At 36.0% G+C, this 10,672-nt stretch overlaps 4 protein-coding genes across 6 annotated transcripts; 1 reads left to right on the top strand and 3 right to left on the bottom strand.

The window, feature by feature from the left end:
• Positions 1-645: 645 nt before the first annotated feature.
• On the bottom strand, positions 646-2,900 carry LOC108805335 (transcription factor bHLH77). Its single transcript, XM_018577351.2, has 7 exons — positions 2,095-2,900; positions 1,840-2,013; positions 1,622-1,756; positions 1,443-1,514; positions 1,197-1,349; positions 1,026-1,113; positions 646-963 (listed from the first exon to the last, which is right to left on the bottom strand). The coding sequence occupies exons 1-7, from the start codon at positions 2,449-2,451 to the stop codon at positions 926-928; spliced, it is 1,017 nt and encodes a 338-aa protein (XP_018432853.1). The 5' UTR covers positions 2,452-2,900; the 3' UTR covers positions 646-925.
• Positions 2,901-4,424: 1,524 nt separating this feature from the next.
• Positions 4,425-7,027, bottom strand: LOC108856339 (uncharacterized). Its single transcript, XM_018630115.2, has 10 exons — positions 6,665-7,027; positions 6,374-6,533; positions 6,218-6,279; positions 5,976-6,135; positions 5,784-5,904; positions 5,625-5,706; positions 5,451-5,554; positions 5,056-5,134; positions 4,904-4,954; positions 4,425-4,790 (listed from the first exon to the last, which is right to left on the bottom strand). The coding sequence occupies exons 1-10, from the start codon at positions 6,902-6,904 to the stop codon at positions 4,707-4,709; spliced, it is 1,143 nt and encodes a 380-aa protein (XP_018485617.1). The 5' UTR covers positions 6,905-7,027; the 3' UTR covers positions 4,425-4,706.
• Positions 7,028-7,376: 349 nt separating this feature from the next.
• On the bottom strand, positions 7,377-8,627 carry LOC130512706 (probable magnesium transporter NIPA4). Of its 3 annotated transcripts, none has more exons than XR_008946290.1 (4): positions 8,233-8,627; positions 7,970-8,063; positions 7,697-7,781; positions 7,377-7,598 (listed from the first exon to the last, which is right to left on the bottom strand). XR_008946290.1 is itself a non-coding variant. In XM_057010951.1 (4 exons), exons 1-3 carry the CDS (start codon positions 8,393-8,395, stop codon positions 7,741-7,743), a joined length of 291 nt encoding a protein of 96 aa, XP_056866931.1. In that variant the 5' UTR covers positions 8,396-8,627; the 3' UTR covers positions 7,377-7,598; positions 7,697-7,740. The 3 variants fall into 3 exon arrangements, 1 of the variants encoding a protein (XP_056866931.1); XR_008946291.1 differs by having other exon boundaries at positions 7,878-8,063; XM_057010951.1 differs by having other exon boundaries at positions 7,970-8,056.
• A 174-nt stretch (positions 8,628-8,801) lies between these two features.
• LOC108825371 (AP-1 complex subunit gamma-1-like) lies at positions 8,802-9,957 on the top strand. Its single transcript, XM_018598668.2, has 4 exons — positions 8,802-8,882; positions 8,956-9,204; positions 9,326-9,467; positions 9,567-9,957. The coding sequence occupies exons 1-4, from the start codon at positions 8,851-8,853 to the stop codon at positions 9,801-9,803; spliced, it is 660 nt and encodes a 219-aa protein (XP_018454170.1). The 5' UTR covers positions 8,802-8,850; the 3' UTR covers positions 9,804-9,957.
• Positions 9,958-10,672: the final 715 nt, after the last annotated feature.

Below are 10,672 nucleotides of genomic sequence, written 5' to 3' on the forward strand. Positions count from 1 at the left end.
TTCAATTATTAATTCAATGTGAAACATCGTCGTCTCGGTTATCATCTCAATTATTATCTACTTACACTACCGAGTATCGCACGAATTTCACAGTTCAGTTCATACATTCCTCTTCATATATGAATCATTGAAACTTGATTATGAGGCACTTCGAAATTTTCAAACATGGAAGCCAACTTCGACACAAAATTTATAAACGATTGTAGACGTTCGAGTGGAGAAGCCAACTTCCACGTATTGACGCTGCCCTAATTTAGTGAATTTAAGTAGATGATTGTCCTCTACTTTACGGAGAGTATCTTCATTCAAACACGCGAAAAAGTACGTTGTTGTGAAAAAATATATTCTCAGTTGTGTCTTCGTATGTGGTTGCGAAGTACTACAGGAATTCACCTTTTCTGATTTTTCTTGTCAAATGTGGTTGCATAAGAAACTTATTTGTTGGCTATTACCCATTTACAGGTTAATAGTTGCAGGTTGTATCAGAAGGAGTCAAAGCTAGTTATGTCATTCATCTGTAACAGAACTACATGTTTTGCAAATTATTTAAAACAATGTCCATTTACCTAATTTTAAAAGTTTTTATGTATATTGATTCTAATGAGCCTAATTTAAACGTGTTTTCAAATAATAATACGATAAGAATGAAGGCAAACTTATTACCGTTTCTTACGAGTGCAGCAATAATACAGAAAAGTTGTAAAATAATACAGAGATGGTCCAGAAAAGATTCTTGTCGTTTTTACATATAATAATATAAAGATTTTTTTTTGGTTTCTTTGGGTTGAGAAGAAATGAACAGATGCACAAGCAAGCAAAGAAGAAACGATAGTAAACATTAGTTTCCCACATGATTCACTCCGTACCCATCAACTACTTGGTTTCTGTATGTACAGAGAGATACAATAACAAACACCTTCTTGAATCATTGCTCAAGTTTCATCTGTAGTGTTGGCTCAGAACCTGAAAACATATAAAAGAGGTTACTACCAATTAGAGACTCTGGTTCTAAAATCTTCACTTACAACTGTTGTTGTTGCTGCTCTGTTGCTGGACATCTCCAAAACCCATCTGAACAACGCTTTGCAGATCATTTTCCCAGAATCCCTGTGGCTGAAAAATCAAAACACAAACACCCAAAAAGATTTACAATACATGCGCAGAATCCATGAGGGCATTAACTAACTAGTAATTACCTCAGCTTGAACAAATCCGTCACTAGAGGGGAATAGCGTGTCTGAGAATCTAGGCATGTTCTTGGCAAGAGAATAGTATCCAGATGGAAGTCTTTGCTCTGAGCAAGCCATTGCGTAAAGAGACTGCGTTAATGACTCTCCCGGTTGAATCATCTAATATACAATACATAACAAATTATTGATACAGATCACTAATAGAACATTGTATCATCATCGCAGCTCCAAAAAAGCATGTTTTATATTTACCTCTGTGGATAAAGCGGCATTAGGGTTAAACTCCATCCTTGGATTTATAGTAGCCAGCTTCATCGACAAGAACTGGAAGAAAAAAAGACCAAATGTTTCAGACCTTAAGAAGTATTATTTTCATAGACTATTTATTTGGATTCTTTCAAAAAAAAAAAAGACTATTTATTGGATTGTACCTCGACTTGTCTCTGCAAGGACTGCACATAGTTGATGATTTCATCAAGCATAACTGCTTTCCCAGTTATCCGGTTGCAACCAGGAACCAGATCCTGAAGCAAAGTCATCCTCTCGCTGATCTTCTCTCTTCTTGCCTTGATAACCAAAACACAAATCAACAAACAACATTGTAAAAGTTGAACAGATTTAAAAAAAAGAGGTGTTAGTTAGTTAGTACTCTTTCAGCGAGGCTGTGGCTATCTGTTGCTTGACCCCTTCTAGCCCTAACATGAATGTAATCTTTGGGGGGCTCAGGAGGCTTTGCATCATCCTTATTGTCTATTACGTTCTTGCTGCTTCCAGCTTCATCCTGCTTGCTTCTCTTGGATCCAACAATCTCTCCTCCTGAAACCTGATCACAACAAAAAACCCCAAAATCAACATCTCAAGACCATATCTTTGTCCTAAATTAAAGAAGAAAATTTTCTTATACCTTAGAATTGGAAGCTGTGAGAGAGGAGGAAGCAGGAGAGTCCTTGCCATTACCTCCAGAAACAGAAACAGGGATAGACTTTCTCTTCCTGGAGTTTGGTTTCGGTGTCTGAACTCGATGATCCGAATCTGCTGGATCCAGCAAGGAGCTCTTGTTGCTGTCTTGTCCTGTTAGCTGATCGGATCCGAAGTGACCCCCCGGATAAGGAGGGAAGCGGATCCCAGCAGGTGAGATGAGGGAGATCTCTTGAGGAGGGTTGTTGTTGCAGAATCTGCCGAGGAGATCGCCGATGGTTCCTTCGTTGCCAAAGGGATCGCTCTGACCCAAAGGTAAGTACTTTATACTTTCATTCTCCATCTTCTTCTTCTTCTTCTAAATAGTTCTATCTTGTAATGAGATTCTGAATCAGAGAATAAGATATGGGAAAGCTACTTCTACATGGGAAAGATATGAGATATTTTTGAAACACAAGTAAGAAAGGGACCACACTTTTGTTTCTGTGTGACTCTTCTTCTTTTTCTTCTTCAGACAATTATGAACTTACTTATACCTCCGAGGAAAGATACTGAATTTCTCTGGAAAAATTGTAAGCAAGAACCTAACCAATTTTGGGTTTGTTGTGCGTCAAAAAAGGAAACGATTCAGGGAAATATGGAGAGGGTACAAGAAGGGAGGGAGCCTAGCAATGAATGAATGATTGATCAATCAAAGTGGGAAAAATGAGGAAAGAGAAGGCTGTGACTTTTTTTTTTCTTTTTTTTACTCATCACAGTCACAGAGGTTAAGAGAAGATGACAAAGGAGAAAAAGATAGAGGGAAAGTAACGATAAGACTTCTATCTTAATAAAATAGAAGTATATATAGAAATATCCTTAATTTTCAAATTTAATTACACTTCCATACCACTGAGAATTAAATTTCCTATTTTAATGCTTGTCTTTTTTATTAATTTAAGTTATGTATTTTCCATAAATAAAACAAAACTTTTCCTGAAAAAACGAATCAAGTATTGAAATATATCTATAGTTTGTTTCCTAATATATTCTTCATCGCTTGATTTGGGGAATACTTAACAACAAATTAAATATTTTCAGAAAAATTAACAGCCAAGCAACTTCCTATATTGACGTTAACAACAAGATTTTACGGAAACAGTTTCTATTCTTGATAATATCGTAGCTTTTCAGAAAAATTAGCAGACAAGCAATTGCATATATCAACGGTAACAACAGGATTTTATGGAAACAATTTGTATTCTTAGTAATATCATATCTTTACAGTTTCTATGTGCCCCATATTATAAAAATTTTTGGATCTGCCCCTCGGACTAGGGGATGCTCTTTTTAGTTTTTCTTTTCATTATCCAACGTTGGCTTCCTAATATAAGTTCAATTATATATAAATATTAGATTTGTTTATATGATACATTGTGATATAATAGACGATTAAAATCACAAAATATAATTATTCAAAGTAGTAAAACAAAAATTTATTTGTTTAAATGTTATATTAACAATTATGTAATACATTTTAATTTACATATATATATATATATATATATATATATATATATATATATTATACCATTAGTACAAATAAAATAAATTAAAATGAAAGAAAATATTTATATGGTCACGGGTCAAGTTTTAGAAATAAAAAACAACAACGCAAGATTATTTTCTTAACAAATTTAATAGATTTTAATAGAAATTATAGTTCCAAATATATTTATATATTTTATGTATATAAATTCATATTATTTGTTTTTACGGGATGCTAAGATTTTAGAATTAGAAAAAATATGATCCACTTTTATATTATTTTAATTAGGAAATTAAAAAATTCATATCAGAATATTTTATTAGAATTTTAATTTTTATTAAAAATGAAAATATTAATTTTCAATCTAGATTTATGTTTAAATATTATAAATACTAAATTTAATATAAAAACTAATAAAAATAAAATAAATACCCGCCCGGTCGGGCGGGTCAAGGTCTAGTTTTACTTAAATAATTTTCCTTTTTTAAAAAAGTGAATTATTTTACAGTTCAAAAAGGAGGAGAAGAAGAATCTTTTTAATGTTAATGAGGGAACATTAGATGGTGAAAGTGGTTAGGCTGCTTATTAGGCTGGCCGCTGCTTAATCATTGGAGTGAGAGGTGAGCATGTGCATTGCAGAGACAATAAAGCTGTGCAAGGGAGAGAAACATACAAACTGATTTTAATTATCATGCTTAATTTATTCTTGGCAAAGATTAATTTAAAGATTGATAACAGTCAGCTGTTTGTTTGGGTGTCAATAATTGACTTGAAGGTTAGATCTTGAATATGGTTTATGGGCTCTTTACTTATTAATAATACATTCTTTCAATATACATTTGTAGTTGTATGTAAATGGAATTATATAATGTGAATTGAGTGAGTATCAACATATATATTTTTTCATAGGTTGTGTTATGTGTCACATACAAATGAATTTGCATTGCCCGTTTTCTAGATTTCCCAAGTAGCTGCTGCTCCACTTGATTATATGCCTATGATGACCCAAACTGTTGTTGGGGAAGATGCACATATAGCCGATTTAGGGGCTAATAAGAAGCAAAGTCTCTTTAGGGGACGCGTTCTAGTACTCGCTGTAACGCTTTCTTGATTCCTTGTTGATCAAGAGACGTTGTCAAATGTATCTCTTGTACCTGAAGATGTTGAATTAACAATAGTTTTATACTTACACTTCAAAAAAAGAACCATCCTCCATCTATGGCCACAAATGCTAGAAATAAAATAGTTTCTATGAGATTTCTTTTACCTGTCTTCCAGCACGTGCAAGAAGAACAAACTTTCCTTCCGAAGGTGGTGTCTCCATGATGTAAAAAACATTTATAGAATGGGAACTTTCACAACATAGCAAAATAATAGTTTATGATTATGGTGAATATATCAAAGCAAAACAGAACTCACATTTGAGAGCCAAAGTTGTAGGTCTTGTGAAACCACTCTTTTCTCAAATCCTTGCCGGTTGATTTTCACAGCTTCTATTCTGCAATGTGCAAATAGTCATCATATGAGGAAAGACTGATCAAGATTTTCTTGCATTTTTAGATGGTTATATGCCTGAAACATAGAATCTAAACTATGCAATTAACAGTCTCCATCTTATTATATGCGTTCGAGAAATAATCAGCCAGCAATAACTATTTTTTCAATTGCACATCCAAACGAGGCCAATTTTGGTCATCCTAGTCATGATTCTACTGTTATAAGCCAATGCTATGTTTGCTATGCAGAGAGAACAGTAAACAACTTCTTCTTTTTTGGTTTTCCAAATTATAAAATGATATCGACTACTACTATACCCGTCTTCTTGCAGTAGCTCTTCAAGTATAGTTTCTAGACCTGTAAGAGGTTCAATTGAATCCCCATTGTTCGAGCTTAGTGAAGGAGATCCACCAGAGCTGTCCTGTAATAACATCCAATTATTATCTCTTATAAAACCAAACTAACAGAAACACATTGTTTTTCTTTTTTACCTTTAAAATCACTTTGTCCAATGTCTCTAGAAGAGGATCATCTTCCAGTTGTTTGATGGATAGTGTGATCCTTGATTTCTCTCTGCATCACCGGAACAACTTATTTGATTACAACATATGTAATAAAATGTAGTAACCAGAAAAGAATGAAAAACTTACTTGTCGATATTTGTGACAATAACCCGAACCTCATCACCATCACGTAACACATCTCTAACATCTTGAACGTAATCCCACGAGACCTCAGAGACATGGACTAGTCCGGTTAGATGATAAAGACCTACCAACATAAGATAGTTCCATCAAATGTCACAGCTCAGAAGAAGAAAGCAATTTTGGTAACAATAATACCATCATCGAAGCGCATGTGGATAAATGCACCATAGTCCTCAACAGAACCTACTCTTCCGGTAAATACATCCCCCACGTTAACGTTTTGTGAGTACTTTGGCCACAGTGCTAACTTCTCAGATAAGATCAACTTCTTGTTCTCCTCATCAGCTTGAACAACCTGTATATATAACATTTAACCTCTAAAATCACTATAGGGTTTCTACACATTATGAAATCAAGAAACAAAAGAGAAGGCTTACTTTAACAGGAAGTATTGAGCCGACCAGAGTCTTAGCTATCTCGTGAATGCTTTTCTGAGGCTCTTCAGTTGTAAGAAAACACAAAACCATCAGTGCTTCTTCTTCCAAAGAAACACACAAACCCGCAATGGAACAAGAGATAAAGTCTTAAAGTACCTTTACAAGAACGAGAAGGGCTTAACTGTGGATAAGGAAGAAACCCAACAAGAGAATGAAAGCGAATAAGCAAGCCACCACCATTAAAGCCTTCGACTTCGCCTTCAAACGTGTCACCACTCTTACAATAAGCTTTTGCCAGCTTCCAATCAGTAGACATCTACTTCATTTAACAAACAAACCCATCAGTCACGTTTACACTAAAAGCGAGCATGATCTAAGTTTCGACTTTTTATGGCAAAGACAGGAACTTTCGATCAAAATAAGAGATGAGTAAGCAGTAAAACGCACCCGAGAAGGTCCGGCGTCGTTGGAGGTATCCCGGAGAAGGGATTGATCGGAACTTGTATCGGTATCGGCGGTTACGGAGCCTGAGAAGGACTTGACGACGCAGAGGAGAGAGGTTCTATTTGAAGAAGAGGAGGAAGAAGAGGGGAGTCTAAGAGGGCAAGAGAGAAAACAAGACTGTTGGTTGAGCAGATGAGAGGAGAAGGAAACAGAACCAAGATTAGCGCCACCGAAAACCGCCATTTTTGGGCGGCAGAGCAAGAAGCCACGAAGAAGATGAAGGAAGGCCTTGAAAGTAATGGTTTTACGTATTTGGATAAGGGAGAGAGAGAGAGGGAAAATGAGAGACTGGAGAAAGAAAAAAAGATTGGTTCTTTGTGACTGAGGATGACGAAAGCAATTTATAAGACCACCCACAACGGGGGTTCATAGAGAATCTTTACCACAAAAACTTAGACAAATAACATTAAAATAATAATATATAATTTACCTTTGGCAAGGATTGATTCTTAGATAAGAGCAACTCCAATGGTGTTACTCACCATTGGAATCCTTAACAATACAATAATAGTTTTTTTGTTTTTTTGAATAGGTAAGGACCTTAATCAAAATATTAAGTCCAATGGTGTTACTCACCATTGGAATCCTTAACTAAGTTTCACTTTCTGAAATTAAGCAAAGTTCACATCCAATAAAGCATTCCTCACTCATCATATATAGGTTTCAAAACATTACTAAAGTTGCAGATGCTGTATATAATAATACAAGTAGGAAGGCAGCTCAAGTAAGAGAGGTCACATTACATGATACTTCTAACTAAGGAAAAGCATTAAAAAAAAGAAAAAACTCACAGCAGAAGGTACAAAATGTATTGCCATGCCAACTGCTACAAGTTCTTTGCCATTCAATCTTTCCCCACTTAAAGCCAAGAATTCTCCTGCAGATGTTATTATTATATAACTCAAGTACATCAGAGATTAGCTAACGTATAGTTGGAAACTAAAAAAAAATGGTTTTATTGGTTTAAGTGGTTACCTAGATGACCAGGAAGACGTGAATGGATGTAAGAGAAGCCACAATCAGTGTGAAACCCAATACTTGCTTCTAAAGTAGCGAATTCCTAATCAAATAACAGAGATAGTTTTAATCTATAGTTGTTTTCTACACTGTTAAATTATACATAAGATATGAAGCAGATCAAAACTCATAAACTTACACTTTCCTCTGTCACAACACAGAACTTCATTAGGAACATCAGTAAAACTTATAAATATCGCTAAGGGATGATAGCAAAGCCAAGATCATCACCTGCACTCTGCAAGTCCGAACCACCACCACCACCAGACCAGTCCAAAGCCAAAGACGTAGGGATGATAGCAAAGCCAAGATCATCACCTGCACTCTGCGAGTCCAGAAATGAGTCGATTGTGTTTGTAACAGAAATGAGTCGATTGTGTTTTCAATACAATTAAAGAACCCATATAATAAAGGTAGGATCTTTGAGGTCTCTGAGTCTATCAAAGTTCAATTGAAAATTCGAGAGTGAGAGGGATAGATATAGATATAGATACCAGCCCTAGGGCCGGTGGAGGCGGCTTTCTTGAGACCTTTCTTCTTGACGATGAAGCTAGCTCCGATGAACAGACTAGAAGAGATTGCCAACACCAAACCCTTTACGTTATCAGACGACATTCCCCTATACGAATCGCGCCACCCTCCTCCTGATTCTGCCATTTTCTTCTCGAATTCAAACTACAAAGATCGAAACTTTCAAAAACCCTAAATTGGAATTGGCGAGATCGGATTGGAGTTACAAGTTTACAAGGAAAAAAGAAGGCGAGAAAGAGATAAACAGTTAAGGATCAAATCCTTAGTTTCCTTAGCTAAGGATTCTTTCTTAACTACAGTAATTGTTTTAATATTTTTTTAATCTATTTAGCTTAGGGACTAGCACTAAGGATTGGCTAACATCTCCCGTTGGAGGTGCTCTAAGTGATTTACGGGTCGAATCCTTAACAACGTGGCAAGGCGTGATTGGTTTCGGTGTGGGTTGTGTTTCGCCGCTGTGTTCTTTTTTCCCTGCTTTTTCCGATCAAAAAATTATGGGTTTTGTCCTGATTGCGTCGTTGTTCATCCATATTCAAATCTCAGTTTCTTTTTGATCTCTCGTCTTTGATCAGATTCCAATCATGCATTCGATTTTTTCCGGTACTCGTCTAAGGTAATTAGATCCTCTTCTCCTTTCTTCGTAATTGTATTGTATGATTCTGAAGTTATGTGGATTTGAATTTCAGGGACATGATCAGATCCATAAGAGCGTGCAAAACAGTTGCGAAGGAGCGTGGCGTTGCGAGGAAAGAGTGTGCTGATATCAGAGCATCCATCAATGAAAACGACCCTCACGATAGGCACAGGAACCTCGCCAAGCTCATGTTCATACACATGCTGGGCTACTCGGAGAAGAGGATTGGTTATCTCGGGCTGATGTTGCTTCTTGATGAGAGGCAGGAAGTGTTGATGCTCGTCACGAATTCATTAAAACAGTATCCTTTAATATAGATTCTTTCTCAGTGTTAGTGGAAAAGGTAGAACTAAGTGTATATTGGGTTGCATTGCTGTGATGAGTGGTAGATTTGTTCCAGATTAGCCTTAACTCACGTGCAGAGATCTTAACCACAGGAACCAGTATGTTGTAGGGCTCGTGCTCTGTGCTTTAGGGAATATTTGTTCTGCAGAAATGGCTCGTGATCTTGCGCCTGAAGTAGAGAGATTGATCCAGTTTCGTGACCATAACATCCGTAAGAAGGTGAAGTATTTTTTAGTTCATATATAATGCTTGATGGAACTTGAGGCTGTTGGTTCTGTTCCTTCATTTCTTTGACCATTTATGTTTTATTATATGTAGGCGGCACTTTGCTCCTCTAGAATAGTGAGGAAAGTTCCAGATCTTGCAGAGAACTTTGTAAATGCTGCTTCTTCCTTGCTGAAAGAAAAGCATCATGGGGTTCTTATAACAGGAGTTCAACTTTATTATGAACTATGCACGATATTACTAATAGCGCATATCAGCCAGAGTATGATGTTGCAGGGATCACAGATCCTTTTCTTCACATACAGTTACTTAAGCTCCTGCGTGTTTTAGGCCATGGTGACGCTGATGCCAGGATTTGATGACTGATATACTTGTCCAGGTTAGTCGTAATTTAGAAAGTGATTTTGGATATGGCTCACCATTTTCACATTTGCAATGTAATTCCCGTGGAACCATATATGCTAAGACTTTTTTTATATATTAAGGACTCCACCATTAGAATACACCATTGAACATATATTTTTGATTCGAGTCCTTCACTATTCAAACAAAACAAAATTAACTAAAAAAATTAGTTTAAAATTCTTAAGGACTCCCATGGTGAATCCACCATTGCGGATGCTCTAAGCCACCATCCACTTAGACTAAGCCACGTGTGTTTACTTTGACTTCCACTAGCAATTTCATGGGTTTATTGTTCTGTAAAAAGAACTCTTGCTCTCTATGGACCTCCTACGAGGAAACAAGGTTCCAAAGTTGTAGCTCGATCTCTTTAGCAACGTAAAGGACTTCAAAACCAGTTAGCACTTTTCTTTGTTGTTTCTTGTTGTTCTGATCTTCGGTATGTGTTGTTACTGCAGTTTTCCAGTTAAAAAAAAGTTAAACGGTGTGCTCAGTGCTCCCGAAGTCTACTCAAATTGAAAAATACCCTATCTTGTTTGCCTTGTTGCTAGTTTAGTGTAGATAAGAATTGGAGATGCTATTATAATACACTATGCAAATGTATTACTCAAAGAAGAAACAAGAAAAGAAAATTATGGAGGCTGAAGAAGAGTTGAGACAGGAAGTAAGGGCGAAAACTTCTGACAGCTAGAAGAATAATAAAGAGAAGAGAGACTCGGATTTATTAAGAGTCAGTTACAATCATTGAGACTTTTTTATACATATTGTATTGAGTTTATTCTTTTCATCATCGTTAT

Source organism: Raphanus sativus, chromosome 5 (genome assembly GCF_000801105.2).
Source record: "Raphanus sativus cultivar WK10039 chromosome 5, ASM80110v3, whole genome shotgun sequence".
Classification (NCBI taxonomy): domain Eukaryota; kingdom Viridiplantae; phylum Streptophyta; class Magnoliopsida; order Brassicales; family Brassicaceae; genus Raphanus; species Raphanus sativus.

Coding starts and splice junctions, on each gene's coding strand:
- LOC108805335 (XM_018577351.2), bottom strand. CDS start 2,451: ATGGAGAATGAAAGTATAAAGTACTTACCTTTGGGTCAGAGCGATCCC. Junction 1,114..1,196: donor ACGGATTTGTTCAAGCTGAG/GTAATTACTAGT, acceptor TTGATTTTTCAG/CCACAGGGATTCTGGGAAAA. Junction 964..1,025: donor GAGCAGCAACAACAACAGTT/GTAAGTGAAGAT, acceptor ATATGTTTTCAG/GTTCTGAGCCAACACTACAG.
- LOC130512706 (XM_057010951.1), bottom strand. CDS start 8,395: ATGGCAGAATCAGGAGGAGGGTGGCGCGATTCGTATAGGGGAATGTCG. Junction 8,057..8,232: donor CTCCACCGGCCCTAGGGCTG/GTATCTATATCT, acceptor CGCAGAGTGCAG/GTGATGATCTTGGCTTTGCT. Junction 7,782..7,969: donor TTCGGACTTGCAGAGTGCAG/GTGATGATCTTG, acceptor TTATTTGATTAG/GAATTCGCTACTTTAGAAGC.
- LOC108825371 (XM_018598668.2), top strand. CDS start 8,851: ATGCATTCGATTTTTTCCGGTACTCGTCTAAG. Junction 8,883..8,955: donor TTTTCCGGTACTCGTCTAAG/GTAATTAGATCC, acceptor TTTGAATTTCAG/GGACATGATCAGATCCATAA. Junction 9,468..9,566: donor ACCATAACATCCGTAAGAAG/GTGAAGTATTTT, acceptor TATTATATGTAG/GCGGCACTTTGCTCCTCTAG.
- LOC108856339 (XM_018630115.2), bottom strand. CDS start 6,904: ATGGCGGTTTTCGGTGGCGCTAATCTTGGTTCTGTTTCCTTCTCCTCT. Junction 6,280..6,373: donor CCCTTCTCGTTCTTGTAAAG/GTACTTTAAGAC, acceptor TTACAACTGAAG/AGCCTCAGAAAAGCATTCAC. Junction 4,955..5,055: donor TACAACTTTGGCTCTCAAAT/GTGAGTTCTGTT, acceptor TACATCATGGAG/ACACCACCTTCGGAAGGAAA.